We start from the raw sequence: 19,855 nt of genomic DNA, 5'->3' as shown, positions 1-19,855 counted from the left end.
ACAATACCAAACCCCTTCCCAAACAATTCTGCACAAGAAACTGCCACCCTTCGTAATTGCTGCTACTTCATCAACTGCAACCATAAACGTACCCATATTAATGCTAATACCTACCCCCTCCCCTACCCTTCTACCTACTGACAAAGCCCCCTTTTCTCTTAAGCCAGTTCCCTCTGCCTGTATAAAATCACTCCTCCATAAACTAAAGCCTTGTTCTCCTTCAACTGATAATTCACCCCCTCTCTTTCTAACGCTTACTGCAGATTCAATAGCTTATCCAATTTCTATACTAATAAACAGATCAGTCCAAGAATCCATAGTCCCTGACATATAGAAATCATTTTATACTATACCTTTACACAAAGGAGGAAACTCCACTGACCCTTCCAATTTCAGGCCCATAGCCATCCTGTCCCCACTCTGAAAAATCCTCAAAAATGTATACACACACAGCTTCTAAATTTTCTAATTCAAGAAAACCTTTTCACAGCTACCCAACATGGTTTTCGGCCCAACCACAGTACTGTTACTGCCCTTATATCTTCCACACACACTGTAGCTGAAGCTGGAGATAACAACAAACTTGTCTCTTGTCTGTTCCTAGACCTCTCAAAAGCCTTTGATACCATATCAGCTTCTAACAAAATTAGCAGACCTCAACCTTTCAGCTTCCACTCTTGAATGGTTCTCCAGCATCCTTACCAACAGGCTGCAGTCTGTCAGATGGCACAGCTTCTGCTCCCTTTACTACCTATCCTAACAGGTGTCCCCAGGGATCCATTCTTTGGACCTCTACTATTCAACAAATTTACTAACAACCTTCACACATTTTGCTGCCAATCCTCTCTTATCCAATATGCTGACAACTCTACATATCTCCTCTGTTGACAATCTCACTCACCTTCAGACACTTACCCAATACTCATTCCTGTCTGTTGAAAGATGGCTTACAGAAAACCAGCTCATTTTAAATCCAAAAAAAACAAACTTCTTTTCCTTCCCAAATCACTTTCTCATCACAAATCCACCTTTACCATTTCACCACTTAATAACACAGTCAATAAAGTAGAAACCCACATGAAGTTCCTCAGTACCATAATAGACAATCAATTAAAATCTGACCTTCACTTTTAACCATGTATCAAAATAACACACCAAAAATTGGGTCTGCTCTACAGGAGCAAAAAATTCCTTACAACTGACAAAACTTTCTCTGGCATAGGCATACCTCTTACCCAGCCTTCTCTATGCTTCACCAATCCTAATGAACTTACAATCTACTTTAATCACCAAGCTTCAACAAACTTATAACAAAGTAGCATGATTTGCCACAAACCAGCCCTACACCTCTCACCATTGCCTTTCACTAAAGAAGCTACCGTGGCTAGAATTCTCCCAACAACTACTACTGTCTCAACTACACATAACACACCTCAACAAACCCACTGCTTGTCTTTCCCTCTCTTCTCGAGTTCTTACCACACCCTAAAAAGTACACTCCAAAGCTCTGACCAACATCTCCTGGATATTTACAAGCCCAATAAAACCATTGGCAAACTACTATACAAATACTTAGTATCAAAAGCCTGGAACAAACTCCCTCTGAATGTAAAAAGCATTACAAACTTAAATAGCTTCAAAAAAGAGCTAACAACACCTTAGCAAACTCTTGGATCTGCTCCTGACAGGACCCTACATGACCCCCCTTTTTTCTCTACTTTTAATTCAATGTTGTTCTTTTCACAGCTCTAGCTCCCATGACTGTTCTAATATTCTACTATTGTGTATCTATGCCTCACTCAAATATGTGATGTATCAATCTATATTTCAATTGATGTTTCAATGTTACTACAATCAATGTATAAAAGTATGGTTTCAATTTTTGTCACTGTATGTTCCAAGTTACATTTCACCATATGACTTATTTTTTTTTTTCTTTTCTTAAATCGTACTCTTAATAATTGCTTGTCTTTTACTGGAGCTTTTCTCCTCAGGTCTCCACTGAAAATGGGGTCAGGCTCAGCTGGACCAACCTGGTTAACTAAATAAATAAATAAACCCCTTTATAACACACTGGATAGCTAGCTGGCATATGTTAGAATCAGTGAGGTCACATCCACAAAGAGGCTAGTCACCAGTGGAGTTCCCCAGGGCTCTGTGCTGAGCCCACTCTTCTTTGGCATTTACTAATTGGCTGTCAAAACCAATAACCAATGTCAAAGGCCTTTGGCTAACCAAGTTTGCAGATGACAGCAAACTGGGAGTAGTCATTAAGCCCCCCCCCCCCCAAGATAAAAACACCCTTCGGGAAGGTCTAATACAGACAAACATTTGGTGCTAAGCTATGGCTTAAAAATCAGTGCCAAGAAATGCATTATAATAGTACCTTTTGAGAAGTCTACCACCCTGGGTAATCATATCATCAATAAAACACCCTTAAAATTTGATTCACTAGTCAGAAATCTGAGAACTCATGTAAATAGTAACCTATCCTTCAACCAGCATCTGTCCAAGGTAGTAAAAAAATCCTTCTATGTTGCTCAACTTATAAGCAAGGGCATGGCATCTAGATTGAGAGAGGTCATCACACCACTGTACTCAGTCCTCATCAGACCCATCGTAGAATATAATGCCCCCCCTTCGGTATGTACCTGACCAGACACATGCAGCAACTGGAACATCCACAAAAGTTCCTTACAAAAACAATACAGGGAATAAACACAATGCCCTATGCTAATCACCTCAAAGCCCTGTCGGTTTACTCAGTATCATAAAGACTTCTGAGAGGTGATCCTTGCCTGGCATACAGGACATCCATGGACCCTGTTTTGATGAACCTTTTGCACATCTGAAAAACAAACGGCACCAGAACTACTAGTTTAAAAGACTTAAATTTTGCTTGCAACATAATTAAGACATGTTGGAGAGACAGATATGTTTCTCAGATAATTCCCATTCTCTGGAACAGGCTCCCCATCCATGTAAGGCCGACTTCTTCTCTATCCCTTTCTAAGCACAACTTGGACCCATGGGTGGTAATCAGAAATGCACCCCTGGTCTGTCCGCTATTCCTCTAATGAACAGAGGTAGTCAGTAAATCACAACCTATATAAATCAAATGTGCGGGTCACATTTGGACAGCACGGCTAAGCTTATAAGGGCCCTAGTGGTTGTTAGCCCAGTATACACCTATGAACCTATGAACTTGTCATGTGTTTGATTCATGGATGTCAAGAAATTCACCTTAACAGAAGAAAATGAAACTCAGGATGTGTCCATGTCAAAACCACAAAATGAATAAAATCTGAGAGTCTTAATCATAATTATTTGCGTACATGAAGCTTTTGCTGCCCTTCTGTATTACAAGTTGGAGGAAAACATAGAGGAGCACGATGTGCTTTATAAGATTATATTATGAATATTCAAAATGTCTGTAACCTCAACAAAAGCATTTCAAACATTCGCATTACTGAAACCCCTAAACACCATAATCTACAAAAATTGTATTCATTATGCAATATTTAAACCAATACCATATCAAAATAATAAGTCCCAATTTGCCTGAATGATGGTAATGATACAGAAAATGTTTTTTTAAGGTAATGTGCAGGGTTCGGGTTCACCTCCCCACACCACCTTAGTAATGCATGTTAACCTATTCATAACCCCAGAACTTCGCAAACTTTCCATAACACTGTATACCTGCAATCACATGTGAAAACAACACTGAATCTATCCCCCTTACCTGATCCTTTCTCTAATGTTAACCCCCTTCTCTCACATAAACACTAAATCTATCCCATTACCTAACATTTACACATAGTCCTATTTGTAATACACTTTCCTTTTTTGGCAAAAAAAAACATTTGGCAACATTGACACTCAACAACATGAACATTTGGCAAAACGTCCTGGCATTTCATTTTATGGATATGTACATATTCAATAAAGTGCAGGGAAACCCTTTTATAAATCTGAAACTCATAATACACTGTGTGCTGTCACACAAATACTAGCCAGAAACTAAATGTCCTTCTGATGAATGAATGGCTTTAAAATCTGTAAGACATTTTGGCCTACCACACTGTTTTGGGTTTGTGACAGTGAAGATTAGTACAGCCTTTTAAAGCTGTGAAAATGTTTCAGATGCTTTTCCATGTTAGCTGCTATTAATGCTCTATTACGAGACTAGAGCTTACTGAAAAGTGCTTAACAAAACATTGTCTTTCTTATGTCAGAAAGGCACATACCAAAGTCCTCTTTTTTTCCAAATCTGGAGAATAATCATGGTGCTCCATGTACCAGAAAAGTAAGAACATTGCAGAACAAGCTTATTGTTCTGTAAGTTGCAGTAAGTAATCACTGCTTCACAGTGCTTCATATACTACAGAAAGGACAATGGTCTGTAGCCCAGTCTAAACAAGACTATTTTAAGTCTGAGAGTTGACATAATGATGATGATATGAAATGAGGAAGATGCTATCACTTCAAGAACCTTAAATAATTATGTTGTTATGAATGGACATCATAAATAACTTACAGCATCAAGGACCTTTAGCTTTAAATACAAAAAAAAAATCTGAGAAATTATTTCTCTTCTTAAAGAAACAATATGTTTTCCTTAACTATCACTAGAAAATGAAAGACCATCAGAATCATCACTGTTAGTAATAAAGCCTTCTGGAATAGATTACAACTTAAACTGAAGGAAATAATTCCCCTTTGTTATGAGTTTACATTCATATTCAGCTTAAATGAGAAATGTGCCTTCTCTGGAACAGTAGGTACAACAAGAAAGGTTACCAATGGTAGCTACTCAGCAGTTTATGATGTGTGTAATCTCTGTTGTCATAGTACAACTGTGGTGTTCACAAATACTAATAGAACTATTTCTGTTGTCACAACTACAGCATTATACCGTGACCCCCCCATTAATATTCCAAAACGTGCATGCTGATTGGTCAGCATGCACGTTGTAAATCGCCCGGACTTTTTGCATTAGTATAAGTCTTTTTTAAAACACTGTCTCGCTATGTTAAAGGAGTTTAACATAGCGACACAGGTTTAAAAAAAGCAACGGAGATCTCCATTGCTTTTTTTAAAGCTGTCTCGCTATGTTAAACTCCTTTAACATAGTGACACAGTGTGTATAAAGCAACGGAGATCTTGGTTTCTCCGTTGCTTTTTTTTTTAAACCTGTCTCGCTATGTTAAATGGGTTTAACATAGCGAGACAGCTATAAATAAGCAACGGAGATCTCCGTTGCTTATTTTAAAGCTGTCTCGCTATGTTAAACCCATTTAACATAGCAAAACAGTTTGCAAAAAGCAACGGAGATCTTGCTTTCTCCGTTGCTTTTTTCAAAACTGTCTTGCTATGTTAAATGGGTTTAACATAGCGAGGCAGCTTTAAAATAAGCAACGGAGATTCTCCGCTGCTTTTTTTAAAGCTGTCTCGCTATGTTAAACCCATTTAACATAGCTAACAGTAAAAGCAACGGAGATCTTGCTTTCTCCGTTGCTTTTGCCCACAGCTCTGATGTACTGCGTAGGCATGCACAATACATCAGAACTTCCGCAGAATACCAGACAGCTGCGGAAGGGCAGCAAGGAGGCATTATACAATGCCATTATTTAAGAAAAGTAATTTTTTTTTTTCTTAAATAATGTCATTGTATAATAGCAATAACCCACTTCTGGGTGTGAGTAATGCTGGATTTACCCACGGTTGGCTTTGTTTGGTACCAAACCATGCCAACCGTGGGTAAATCCAGCATTACCCACACCCAGGCGTGGGTTATTGCTATAATAATGTCTATCACATTTTGACAGTAAACAAAGTCTTTACATATATAGAAAACCTATTAAAACTTACCATGCAGGTGAGACAAGTATTTCATAATACACTACACAAAGGAATGTGTGTGGTAATCATATGCAATTAGGCTGTTAAAGAACAAAGATGAGCATTTGATAACCAAAGACCAAGATAATGAAACCAAAGTGGCCTATGGCAAGGAAACCACATACTGGTACACAAGTCTTATGACCTGTGATTGAGCAAGTACTGTATTTTGTAGAGTATTTACATTTAACACTTGAAGATTTTGCCAGAAATAAATGGGTATATACAGTTTAATGCAGCCTTGCTGTTCCCCATTATTCACTTCCTTATTCAGGTAAGCCCTAACGCCATACATGCCTGCTCTATACTGTTAAATCAGTATTACATTATCAGACAGCTATAGCTTCGGACATAGCTTCAGTAGTACACAAATACTCTGAAAAAAAGTATAACTTTATTTCGTATTAAAAGTGTCCGATACAGTTTGGAGTTTCACTATGCATAATTCATATTACTAATGTTCAACAATGATTCATTCACCTACCATGACTGTTACTTAGACACATCTCAGTGTTTCTGTTCAGAATGAACCATACAGCTCTGTTTCTTCACTCCGTCCTATGTCTTCTTCATCAGAGGCCTCATAACCTGGAGTGTTAAAGAAAGAAAATCTGATTATAATCTGACCTGGACTTTCAGGAAGGATTTACAATGCATCTTCGCCTGTCCATGCATGAAGAATTCAGAAGTCAGCTATATTACATAGCAAAAGTGTATTTTTTTTTTATTTCTTGATTGTCTTTCTAAATATGGCTTTGTAACAAAATTGAATTCAAAAACTGACTGTAGTACATGTGTTTCTTGGTGACTGTTCTATATACAATAAAAAAACTTTTTCTTGTCCGACACCTTTGCATTTAATATTATATGCTTCATTATGAGTATTAAGTGTGATTTCAGCTGCAACTTACTTGAAGCATAAATCAAGGTGAATTCACTTCTAACAAAGCTAGGGCCTCTAAATATATTATAAAATCAACAGTTTTTAGTAGTCGTGCAACAAGTGAGTAAGTAATCATGCTGCCTGAATGTATCTACTTAATTATGTGGTTGCTTCTATGTCTGCTAGTTACCAAACCAGATGTATTAAGATTATACAGTCTTTAGTACATGTCACTAGCTACCTGGGTCAGATTTTAATGAGACTTGCATCATGTACTTCTGTAGCTTTTTAAAATATTCTTATATCACCATAGGGTCCTTTACACTATAGTACAATTCATAAGAACTGTATATATATTCCCAGTGATTCATCATTATGCACTGCATAAAATATGTTCATTGTTTCTCATTTATTATCCTGTATGCAGTATGTTCCTGAAATAGTTTGTTGCAAAATTACATAAAATGCATTAGATGTAAATAAGTCAGCATACAATATTAACAGCAATAGAACTATAAAAAGAAAATGAACAAAAGGTTTATGGTTGAAGAATTCCTGTAAGCCACACCAGGGCAGGGTATCAAGTGCATCATAGTAGTTGTTGAAAATTAAACTGACTGTGTTGTACAAACATCTGTAGTGCTTGAAGCCTAATGCCGTTTGACGATGCTAGTCTAGAGCAAAAGATGTTACCTTATTTCAGACCCCCAGATATATATATATATATATATATATATATATATATATATATATTTTTTTTTATATAAAATCGTGTAAAGAAATGAATGTATTTTCCAAAATTCAAAACTGAAACTATAGGATATCCTGCCTGGTAATCATATAAGTAGACACAGAGACTGTTATCTTTGTATAAAAATTAGTTAGGATCTAGGCTAGCTAATAGGAAAAGTTTGCTGTTTGTCATCTGTCTGACTGGAATTTTTATTTTAAATTTCTTGTACAAGATTATTCCTACTTGCATATTTGTTTTCTAAAGTGCAATGCTTTATTTTAGTTCTTTCAAGTATAGAGTTTTATAATTCAATTGTAAATGCCTGCACTGAGTGATTTATTTATTTGGGATTTTAAGAATTTATGCGGAGGACTGGTATGATTAACAGTTTGGGCCCCCTACTGAAGAATGACAATTTAAACCTAAGAGTACCATTCAGCTATTAATAAGTTGGCTTATTTTAAGAGCAACTATTAATGTGTGTTCTTGATTTTTGCCATCATAATCTGGTTTCAGCATTACCATAAATTATGGAGAATGAATTGGTACTAGAGAGATGTAATTTACCCCTTGGAAGCTAGTGTGTGTGTGTGTGTGTGTGTGTGTGTGTGTGTGTGTGTGTGTGTGTGTGTGCGTGTGTGTGTGTGTGTGTGTGCATGTGTGTGTGTGTGTGTGTGTGTGTGTGTGTGTGTGTGTGTGTGTGTGTGTGTGTGTGTGTGTGTGTTCACATGTGGAAAGTAATTTTGGATAAGTTTCAATCACTGCTGGTAGGAATGCCTCAAAGGCATTAAGCTCAGTACAAGGTGAGCATACCTCTCAACCTCTTAGTGCAAGAAATCTGGACAAAGCCTGAAATAATGGGGTGATGAAGGCCCGAAAATAGGGACACATTTTAAATATTGCTTTTATAAACTTAGAAAGTTGCTAGAATAACAGGATTTGAGTTAGCATGAATTTTCTGAAGGATATGGAGTCTGAAACTTGAATGTATATCATTATTTACTGACTTCCATCCTCAGATCATCCCAGAGATTTGCCAGCAAACTACAAATTTTATGAGGAGTAGACCAAAAATATAAGGAATTAATCTGGAATTCTGTGAAAATCTGTACAGTCAAGAGGTATGAAAGTGGGTGAAATCTTGGAGAGCCAGGGATTACAACTCTGATCTGCAACTGTACAGTGTAAAACTTATTGGAGTGTGACAATTGTTGACTGTTGCCTGAAACAGCTGTGCTTATTTACCATTTGTCCTTAAGATCAATCACCTTTTGCATATTAATTGGTTTGGAGAGGTGTGGATCAACAGGCTATACCTCTGTTCTTCGCACATAATTTGAAGCCAGTGGTGTGGATTTCAAGGCCATGCCATCACAAGGTCACCTGATCTTGAACCTGTTTACTTTAGTGAATTAACATAATATTGCAAACAGTGACCTGATAACCACACTGAACAGTTTTGTCTGGGGTACATAGCTCAGCATTATAATTGTCTGGCACTAGCATTAAACAAAGGTGCTACTGATTCTGTCAGTCAGCTTTCCCTAGTCAATCTATGTCTACTGCCAACTAGAACTCAGAACTGTTGACCTGATCATGAGCTAAACAATTTTAGGGAACTTGGATGGAAGCTGGAGTACCAATGTGATGATCAGATCTTCCTAGGGAAATATTTAGGATGATCATTACTCAGTCTACAAGTGAAAAATCTCCACAAAGGTGGAAATATTCTAGTCAACCTGGATTTCCATGACACTGAATCAAACAGCAATTGTTTTTTTGAACATGCAGTGGCTATTCACTCCGACCAGTTTCATCAAATGGAATTTCTTTTTTACTTCCATTTGTGAGACAGCTGCTTAATTCTTTGCTGAAAAGGCTGAGAAGATAAGGATTAAGAGTCGTCCAGTGGCTTCTAATGGATATGGAACTGATCCACAGTGTATGCCACCAGACTGGGTAGAGTTTTACCATACCCACTATTCAGTGGTAAAGAACTGGAGTATGAGCTTGCATCTCATTATGTTAAGACTGGATGCTAAACCAGCTAAACTAATTCTGCCTTTTTCCTCAGTCTGTCAAGTTTTCTGATGGTGCATACCACTGTAAAGATTGTCATACCTCCTACAACAATTAAAGAGGCCAGTGTTACATTACTCCCAAAGAAACCATCTATAATTTGGAAATTTCTGGCCTATCTGTAAGCTTCCATTCATTGACCAGGTTATAAAGTAGAATATATACAACTCATATGTTTTCTAACCCCCTGCAACCCCACCACCATGAGCTACTTGATTCAAGTCAGTCTGGTTTCAGCACTTGTGGCACAAATGAGAATGCACCCAGTTGGGTAGAGAGTGACATCTTCATCATGCAGGACCAATGAATGTAGTCCTTCCATGTTTTCCTTGATTTTAAAGTAGCATCTAACACCTAGGACCATGGAAACTCAAATTAGCACACTCATTGTTAATGTGTGTTTTTTTCTTCCTCAGTTCATAAATGGTTGGGCTCTCATGCCTTGGAGCACTTGCAAACATTTTGCCATGAATCATAATCCTCTCTGATACAGGGTCTACAGCTCTCCATCCTGGCCCTGTGGTATATTACCGCTTGGATATTTCCTCAGAAGAAGAGGTTCAGGGTATCTCTGCTATACCAATAATATTCAGCATTACCTCTCCATCATTTCTTTGGGAGCAGATGTTGGCTTTTAATACCATCATGGAACTACTTTAATATTATCTTGCAATGTATTTGAGACAGTCAACCACACTAAGATAGGAGGACTGACCATGTGTGGGTGTGACATTAAGACTCTTCACATCTCCTTATCTTTCTTCCGTAGTTATATATGTTGGAAATAGGTTTGAGTTTTTCTCTAGAGTACAAGTGATTTTGGAAGATATGCTGGCATTTAAAAATCAAATGACAGCAGCTGTTAAATTGTCTTCCTTTTGTCTATACAATATCAGTCATTCATGATGATCTCTTCATGCTTGGATTACTGCTGAATGCTGATCTTGTTAGCATCTAGTAGGGTTGGAATTCAGTGCCCAGACTTATGATGGGTTCTACCTATTGTGCTCACATCACACCTGAACAATGGGGTTTGTACTGTGAGTGACCTGAAGGCCGGCAAACAGGGTACTATTGTTAATATCCCAATCCACAAATTATCAGGATTCTGCATACCCAAAGAAACTGTTGCCATCCTGTCAAGTAGATTGCCCACTCCACTTGACAGTCAAGGGGCTGCTGGTATTTCCCATGGTTTAATTTCTCCATGTCTTTTGGGTTTCTAATACAATGATGGAAATACAACCCATTCCGAAGTCAGGGTATAAGTGAATTTCATGAAATTAGTATTGTTTCAATCATTGATGTCACCCAAAAGTGTTTTTCGCAGCACTTGCAATATGACCAGAAATTACTCCTTCTGCAATTCATATAGAGTTGCATGTACTGGTAGCATATCTTAGTATGACTGTAGATTATTTTTATTAGACATATTGCTCCTATTACTGTTGCAACTGTCTGAGTATCTTTCTTTCACATTGCTATCATTTCTGCTTGCAAATCCTGATGTTTTAAGACTTTGTGTCTCTCTGTGCATAAGAGATTGTAATCACTAGGTGTAGCAATTTCAGTAGTCAATGTTACTTTTGTCTTTTTTTCATGGACTACTATGTCTAGTTTTCTTGCATCTGTTTCTTGAACTGTTGGTAATGGGTGATCCCATGTGATGTACACCATCACTTTCTATAATGCTATGTGGTTCATCCTTCCAATGTTTCTCAGCTACTTCTATATTGTAGAGTTTGCACAATACCTAATGCAAAAGTCTTGCCACATGTTTGCACCTTTCAGAGTACAAGCCCTCTGCCATGAATGTATCACACCCAGCAAAAAGACGTGCAACTGTTTCCAATTCTTTTTTTACAAAACCTGCTACATCTGTCTGTTTCTCCCACATGTCCAATTGACTTTGTAAACCAATGTGTGTGTGTGTGTGTGTGTGTGTGTGTGTGTGTGTGTGTGTGTGTGTGTGTGTGTGTGTGTGTATATGTGTATATATATATATATATATATATATATATATATATATATATATATAAGGATTTGTATCACTTCACTAAAAGACCATTTCACTGACACCCATTTCACTGAGACCAAATCACCTAAAGTTCATTTCACCTAAAATTCATTTCACTGAAAAGTAGTACTCTAAGGCAAGTCAAAGGTATATGTCCTTTTCCCCACTGTAGTGTGATCCTGGTGTTAGTATATATAGTTAGGGGGGGTGGGGAGCACAACCCCCCACAATGGGGGTGTGGGGAGCATAGCTCCCCCCTTTTAATTTGGTTTTCTGTTGTCTGGTTTTGTTTTACATTATTTGGTAAAACCCCACTATCCTGGACTGCCATTATTAAGCTTTTATCTTTTGGTTTCCAGTCACCACTCTCTAACGATTCCTGCATTAAATCCTGATAAAAATGAGGTTGTTCCTGGAGATCTCTGTACTTGCCACTATATTTATGGCTTTTCCACATTTCTTTCCTTCTCAACTGATCCTTCTCCTCGCATTTTTTCTTTTGTTTTGTTTCTTTGTCAAATTCGGTTGCTGTCTGATTATTTGGCTTCTGCTCCACTTGACACCAGAATGCTAAGCAGAAAGGTCATCAGATATGTATGTAATCCAATGACTGCAGACCTATACATGTAATCAGTTTCAAGGAGGCTCATACCTCCTTCAGTGCAAGGAATATAATGTTGGTATACACTGATTTTAATAGATCATTTGATAAGCATGAAGCACTTTTCTTGTTTTCCTGTTCAGCTGATCCAATACCTTTTGGGGCCAGTCAGTCATCCCAAAACTGTAAGAACAGAAAGAACAAATTGATTTATAGCTTGGACTTTATTCCTAGTTATCAGGGCTGTTTTAAGGATTAATTTTAGTCTTCTGAAGTATTTCTTACTGAGTTTTATTCACATTTGTTCATGTTCATGCTGATCCTTCATCAATTTCCAAATATTTATTTACTCCCTCCTGTTCAAATTTCTTTATACCACATTCCTATCCCATATTGATATTTTTTTCGTACTGCAACTTTTCTGCTTTAAATGTCACTTTTGCACATTTTTCAAGACAAAATAAAATTCTTACATCATCTGAGAAAGTTTTAACCACCTACAGTTGTGCTTTCAACTCCTCATTTGGTGAAATATACAGTTTCAAGTCACCCACAAGAAGTAGATGAGAAGAATTTCAGCAAGGTTGTTTTCTGGGAGCCAATTTGCAATCATGACCTAATCTGTTAAGTAAACAGTTTAATGGATTAAGGACAAAACAGTGGCAGTGACAAAGAATCACCCTGGAATATCGCCCTTTCAATTTTTATCCCTGGGATTATAATTTGCCCTTTGTCATGGCTTAACTGCAAAATAGTTTACCACTGTTTCATGGTCACTATAATATAATTGATCAATGTAGAATGTATCTTACACATCTTTAAGCCTTCTTTTATCCATGAATGTGGGATTTTTGTCAAATGTTGTTTTATAATCTATCCATGCCTTACTTAGATTTTTCTCCTTTTTACAATCCTCTATTATGGCTTTATTTAGCAACAAATGCTCCTTTGTTCCACATGACTTTATTTGCTTATCTTTTCATTCTATTGCCATGATTGAGTTCTTTTCTAAATGACTATAAATTCTGCATATAATCTGCATCATTTCTAGTATACAGTTTATACATCATTGGAAGACAAACTATTGGTCTATAGTTTTTAGAATGGCTTACAGGTTCACTCTTAAGGAGGAATATCATGTTTCCTGTTGTTAACCAGGTTGGTGTCTGTTCAGGATGTGCATGTAAGTAATTCTTACTCAGGGCTAAATCCTTCTGTAAAGATGTTAATACTTTTAGCCATACGTTAGGTACTTCATCTGGGTCTGGGGTTTTCCAATTAGAAGCTTTTCTTAATTTTGTTTCAATTTCTCTGGCCATTAACTTCATCTGATTTCATATCCTGTACATTTGAACTCCTTACTGTTTCTTTTAATTTTTCTATCCATTCAGCATCTTTGTTGTGTTCTATAGGGTCTTCATAAATATTTCTCCTAAATGTGTCTGTTTCTTCTTTTTTTGATGGTGCTTTTATTCATTTTCTTTTGTTTCCCACTTCTCGATAAAACTTTTTGGGTCATCAATGAATTGATTATTTTGTACGTTTCCTTCATATTTATCTGCATATCTTCTAAGTATTTCTGCCTGTATTGATATCTTTAGTTGATTATTTGCAATAGTGTATGATAGATCATGGTCTATCTTGATACTGTCTATTGCTATTAGCATGTCTATATTTCTAAGTATTTTTGTTGATCTGTTCCCAATGCTGTATTCTTCTAACAGTGACCCTTATTGCCTTAATTGCTACATAGTTTTCTCTATTTGATGCTTCCATGGTGGGATTTTATTTCTTCTATTCCTTTCCCTTATTACTCTACATTTTTGTGGCAAGACTTAATCTGTTATTAATTTAGCTGCATAGTAATATATCCTATTTACTTCTGTTATATCACATTAATTTATTTTCATAGTCTTGATTACTGTGTTTATTTGTTGTTATCAGACTTTTAACATTTTGGTCTTATTAACTTTCTGTAATCTATTTCTTTCATAGATCTTAATATGTCTATCCATCTCTATTAAATTAAGCAACTTGACCCTTAGATCATTTTCCTCTAAACCGAGAGCACAGTCTTTGCTGAACATTATCCTGTGACAAATCCTCTTCAGATGCATCCACTGCCTTCTTCTGCTCCTTCATATGGGACCTTATTGGCCCATTACTCCACAACTTTGCCTGCACCAGAATTGCACTGTTCCCTGCTCCTTCCCTTGCTGTGCAACTGCAAATGACCTTTTTTGTAATGGTTTCCTACAGAAGGCTTCAAAGCATCATCACATGACTAGCCTTCAGATGCCTCCCATTCCACTTGTTTCTCCTTCATTTGAAGACTTATTGATTCTTCCATCATGCTGTGAAATTACCTGTGTTGGGTTTTCTACACTAAAGCCTTCACTTCGCAGATAATGTACAGCTTCAGTTGCTATTACTTTCATTTCTCCATTACTAATCCTGTTTTCTACTTTCCCCCTTTGTTTTCTTATTTTTTGTATTGTGAAATTTTTCATATCTGGAAGCTTTTGCCTGTATTTCTCTTCAAATACCTTTGGTGCTGCTTTTGTTGTATTTATTAGTTTTGCTTTCTCCTTTGCATAACTATTGCACCACAGAAGATCTCTTTTTCTTTCTCATGTCCATGTTTCTTCATATGTCTCCCGCTCTGCCTGTTTCTCCTTAATTTGGGAACTGTTACATCATACTGTGACATTACCTCTGTTGAATTTTCTACACTAAGTCCTTCACTTTGCAGATAATCCATAACTTCAGTTTCTATTTGTTTAACTTCCACCTTACTAATCCTTTGTTCTACACCACCTTTGTTTTCTCATTTTTTTGTATTGTGAATTTTTCTATATCTGGGTGCCTTTGCCTGCATTCCTCTTCAAATATATTTGGAGCTGCTACTTTTTATAGCTTCTGAAAATTTCTGGGTTTTGTTCTTTATATTTTTGTACTTCTACTGTTGTTTCTTTTTCCAGGCAGCCCAAAGTTTCCTTGTCTGTGTAATGTTTTTCATGTATCTGTTGTATTAATGAACACAAATTTGTATTTGAAGCTTTTGACTTTTTTTGCAAGTATTTTTCTTTTACTCTCATTTCTTTCTTAATCTTTCTGAATATCTTCTATCTGCAAATTCTGGACTTCTTGCATAATAGTAAAAATACACAATTTCTTCCATTTTATAACATGTTTATTGAATTATCACTTAAGATGTAGAAAAACATACATTTGTATAAAATAAAACAAACTGTGTTAGCATGTTCACAACTGCAAACATTATACATCACATATATTCTTTCATAAAATTATCAATCTAGTATTACACAAATTGCTCATTTCCTGTCTTCCCTTAAATCTTATTCCTCCTTCAAAACATTATTCCCACAATTTCCATTTTTTTTTCTATTTAATTTGTCCTACATTCTTTTAAAGCTCCCAGTTTCTGTTCTTTTATCTTCTTCTTTTGGCTTTTCCCGGTTAGGGGTCACCACAGCAGATCACCTGTCCACTCATGATTGGCAGTGGAGTTTTACAGTGTAAAGTTGCCAGCCCGGCACCCAACCTTCCACGGAAGGCACGCACACACACACACACACACACACACACACACACACACACACACACACACATACACACACACACACACACACACGCCTAGGGCCAATCTTTGGGATGTGGGAGGGAACAGGAGCACACGGAGAAAACCCACGCAACCACAGGGAGGACATGCAGACTCCACACAGAAGGCACCCCAGTCGAGGATCAAACCGGAGAACCTCTTGTTGTGAGGTGACAATGCTAACCGCTGCACCACCGTGGCTACCCAGTTTCTGTTCTTTTATCTCTGTTACAGTATTCAGTACTTCAAATACAGTTTGTTTAGACGTTGATTTCTATTTTCTAGTAATTGCTTGCTTTTTTAGCAGCCACCAGAATTAAATATAACAAGGCTGTACTATGCCTAGGCAATTCAGATCCTGTATCCTAGCTCAAAAAATAATTTCCTTAGTTGCACCCATTTGTTCACCAAATATTTCTGACAGAGTACTCTGCAGGAAATTTTTAAAATATGCCAACTCATTATACTCCCAAAACATATCTTCCCATTTACCTCTGTCTTCCCCTTCACATCTCCAACATTTGCCATTTGCCTGAGGAAAAAATTGTTTAAAGTCTGCTTGGAGTATAAAATACCTACGCAAGCACTTCCACGCAAAAATCTTAAATCTTCTACACTTTATTGCATACTTGAAAGCCATACATATGTCGTCCCATTGTTTCCTTGTGAATTGCTTATCCAGTCTCTCTTCCCAATCTTTTCTAACCTCCTCTGATTGAATCATATAGTTTTCTTGTAATATACTACATACCCTACAAGTTATCCCTTTTTAAACAGCAGCTTCTGTTCTATATTCAACTAAAAACTCTACTGGAGCAGATCTTTCACTTAGGATCCCCCATTACTTTCTCTTTGCCTATACTCTGACATCAATCCTTGGTAGGAAAGGCAGTATATAGCCTGCAGTCCAAATGTTTTCTTGGCCTCTTCCCATTCTATTACCTTTCAATCTCTCTCTCTCTAGCTATTTGCTCTGAATATATATTGGTTTCTTTGCCAGTTTACTCCTCTAAATTGCAGCCCCTTCTTGCCTATTCTCTGTAACCCTAATTACAGTTACCCCTATCAGCAGAATCTCCTTTCTTCATTCTTGTGGTTGGCTTAATTCTTAGAATTCTTTCTGCTACTTTATGAATATAATATTCTGTATGGATGCTGTTATTCTCCTTAAGGATCTGCATCCAAAATATCACTTTGCCTTTATTTCCCCGCTTCATCATCATCATCCCTTTCCATTTTGAATTATTGCTTTCTGCTTATGTTATGTAAACAAGCCTGTGTAGATGTAAAATATTCCTTCAAATCAAGTAATCCTAAAACCACCCTGTTCTATTGGAAGGATCGGTTTATCCTACTTGACCCTTGCCCTCTCCCTCCCCCAGACAAACTCCTTCAACTCTTTAATTAATTGTTGTCTACAACCTCTTCTCTCGTTGATCCAAATATGCCTGACCTATATAAAACTAAAGGAAATGTAAACATTTTCACTGCTTGTACCTTGCTATCCATATCCATAAAAATGAGCTTCTTAGTTTCTCAGTTTTTGTATTATCTTTTGTTTTGTCTCTTTCCACATATTTTAAGCTGCCATAACAGAATCTTTTTAACCCTTACTGAACCAACTTATGCGTGGGTAAATAGTTTACAGCTATAGCCTTTGTTTTATCTTTATTAATTTTATATCCCCAAAAACATGAAACTGTTTCAGAATGCTCCATAACAGTGAGATGTCCTTTTCTAGTTTTATCAGGTACAAAATAATATCCTCTGCAAATAAAGGCAACTTTTCTTGATTACAATACCAATTATATCCTTGAATTTCTGAGTTGTTTATTTTCTTTGCCAATGGCTCTAAATATAATGCAAATAACAAAGAAGAAAGAGGACACCCCTGCCTGGTTCCTCTGTTCAGACACAGTCTGTCCCATTGGATTTGTGGATGTGCAGCAGCTTCATCAAGGCAAGGTCTGAGACTGCACTGTAGGCCAGACGTCTCCTCTAAGCAGTCTATACAATACTGAGTAAAGTGATAGGGCCTTCAGTCTGTCCATGTAGGTGTTATGTTGTAGGCCCTGAATTTTCTTGGTGAGAAATGAGGTCTCTCCAGATGCTTTAGATGTCTGGTGAGGTACATACAGAAGGGAGCATTGTGCCCTATTATTGGTTGATGAGAACAGAGTAGAGGGGAGTTATAACCACCTTAGCTTTGGATGCTATACCATTGCTTATGAGGTGTGCAATGTAGGAAGCCTTCCTTTCTACTGTGGATGCCTGATGATCAAAATTAAGGCTACTATCAATTTAGGTTCCTAAATCTCTCACCACTATGTTTTAACTTAGGGGGTATTATTAATGTTGTAATTAGCAGGGGTATCTCTTTTGCTGAAGGGGATGATAATGCATTTTTTTGCATTTAGTTTAAGTCCATGGCTTTGACACAAATCATTTGTCCATGTAAGTCCATTTTGTTGTATGTTGACATCTCTGGGGGATTCGATAATTGCAGTTATCAGCAAACTTGGTAAGCCATAAGCCATCTATTTTTACCTGGACTTCTAAAAAATAGATACCAAACAGTAGGGGGCCTAGCAGAGATCCTTGTGGAACACCACTGGTAACAGGTCTGGTAGTAGAGGTGTCATCCCCAATTTTGACTGTATGCGTTCTGTTTGTGTGCCAGTTGACAACCCATCTTGTGATGTAAGGATTAATCCCCAGCTGGTTGAGTTTCTCAGTGATGTCTGAGTGAGGGATTGTGTCAAAGGCCTTGGCTAGGTTGAGATAGGCAGTATGAACTGTTTTGCCTTCATCCAGTGCCTTTGTGACATTCTCAAAGAAGTCCACCAGGTTTAGGATGTAAGATCTGCCCTTAATGAAGCCAAACTGGATCAGGTCAAGAGTTTGAAGGTCACTTATATCTTTCTTGATAACATCCATGATGATTCTCTCCATGACCTTGCAGATAAGGCCGGTTAGGCTTACGGGTCTATAGTTCTAGGGGTCTGTTGAGGGACCCCCTTTGTGAAGGGGATTACAGTTGCTGTTTTCCACTCAGCTGGGACAAAGTCAGTGCTAGTTCAGCAAACAAAATTGGCCTTTCCTTTTAGATTTTGTACATGGCTAAAGAATGCTTTGTGATTTCCCTTAGCTAGTGATGCTACTTAAGTTTTGTAACTGGCTTTAGAAGACTTTACAAGATGTCTAATCTGCTTGTTTATGGAGGGAGTTCTTTCTTTGCTGGGATCGTTCTCTTATTGCACAACCTATTTATGCTGGATGTCCACCAGGGTGACTTAATTTTTTGTGAGGATCTTGATTTGATCTGTTCCGGAATGGTTGAGTCTATACATTTATATAGATTTTTGCACCTCAGTATAGGGGTCATTGATGTCATTACTGGCAGGAGGCCTGAAACTACTGATGCCATTGCTCAGTATGCTATAGTTTGATTTGGAGAATTTTTTTTAATTTTTTGCTCCTGTGGGACAGGTATGATTGTTACTTTGAACGAGACTGATTTATGATCAAACTTTACCAGGGAGGGCCCCACACATGGGTTGATGCAGCGAGCCCCCATGTTGGTGAGCACTACGTCAAGGTTGTTAGAGACCCTTGTGGCAGTGTTGACTATCTGCTCCATGACATTTGTGTTAACAAAGTCCAGAAACCTTTAGGCAGGAGCATTTGTGCTCAAACACATTACCCAATCGATGGAAGGATACTTAAAGTCACCCATGACCAGTGTATTTGGCTGTGCTAAGAGTGACTCAAGTAGGTCTAGGTAGGCTTTGTGGTTTTGTGTTTCATGGTGGGGGACCTATAGCTGACAATGGCATGGAGGAGGGGCTGTTTCCCACAGTAAGTTGGACTTGGAGTAACTCTAGGGAGTTGTGCTGTTTCACCAGTCCAGAGGTGTGTTTGTCATTAATGAAGATGGATACTCCACCTCTCTGATTTTTTCACATTTGTTTTGTGGTCTGAACCTGTGGAAGGCGTTATAGTCCTACATGGCCAGG

At 37.5% G+C, this 19,855-nt stretch overlaps 1 protein-coding gene across 1 annotated transcript in view; it reads right to left on the bottom strand.

The window, feature by feature from the left end:
* The window catches only part of LOC122800112, a 300,532-nt gene that overhangs the window by 41,785 nt on the left and 238,892 nt on the right, over positions 1-19,855 (bottom strand). Inside the window, exon 7 of the mRNA XM_044069633.1 lies at positions 6,389-6,492. Within this exon, the coding sequence (XP_043925568.1) occupies positions 6,425-6,492 (68 nt within the window). The 3' untranslated portion in view covers positions 6,389-6,424. The remainder of the gene's footprint in view (positions 1-6,388; positions 6,493-19,855) is intronic.

This window comes from Protopterus annectens, chromosome 4.part0 (assembly GCF_019279795.1).
Source record: "Protopterus annectens isolate FY-2018-M chromosome 4.part0, PAN1.0, whole genome shotgun sequence".
NCBI classification, from domain to species: Eukaryota; Metazoa; Chordata; order Ceratodontiformes; family Protopteridae; genus Protopterus; species Protopterus annectens.
The sequence above is the reverse complement of the archived record's forward strand: the minus strand, read 5'-3'. Positions and strand labels throughout refer to the sequence as shown.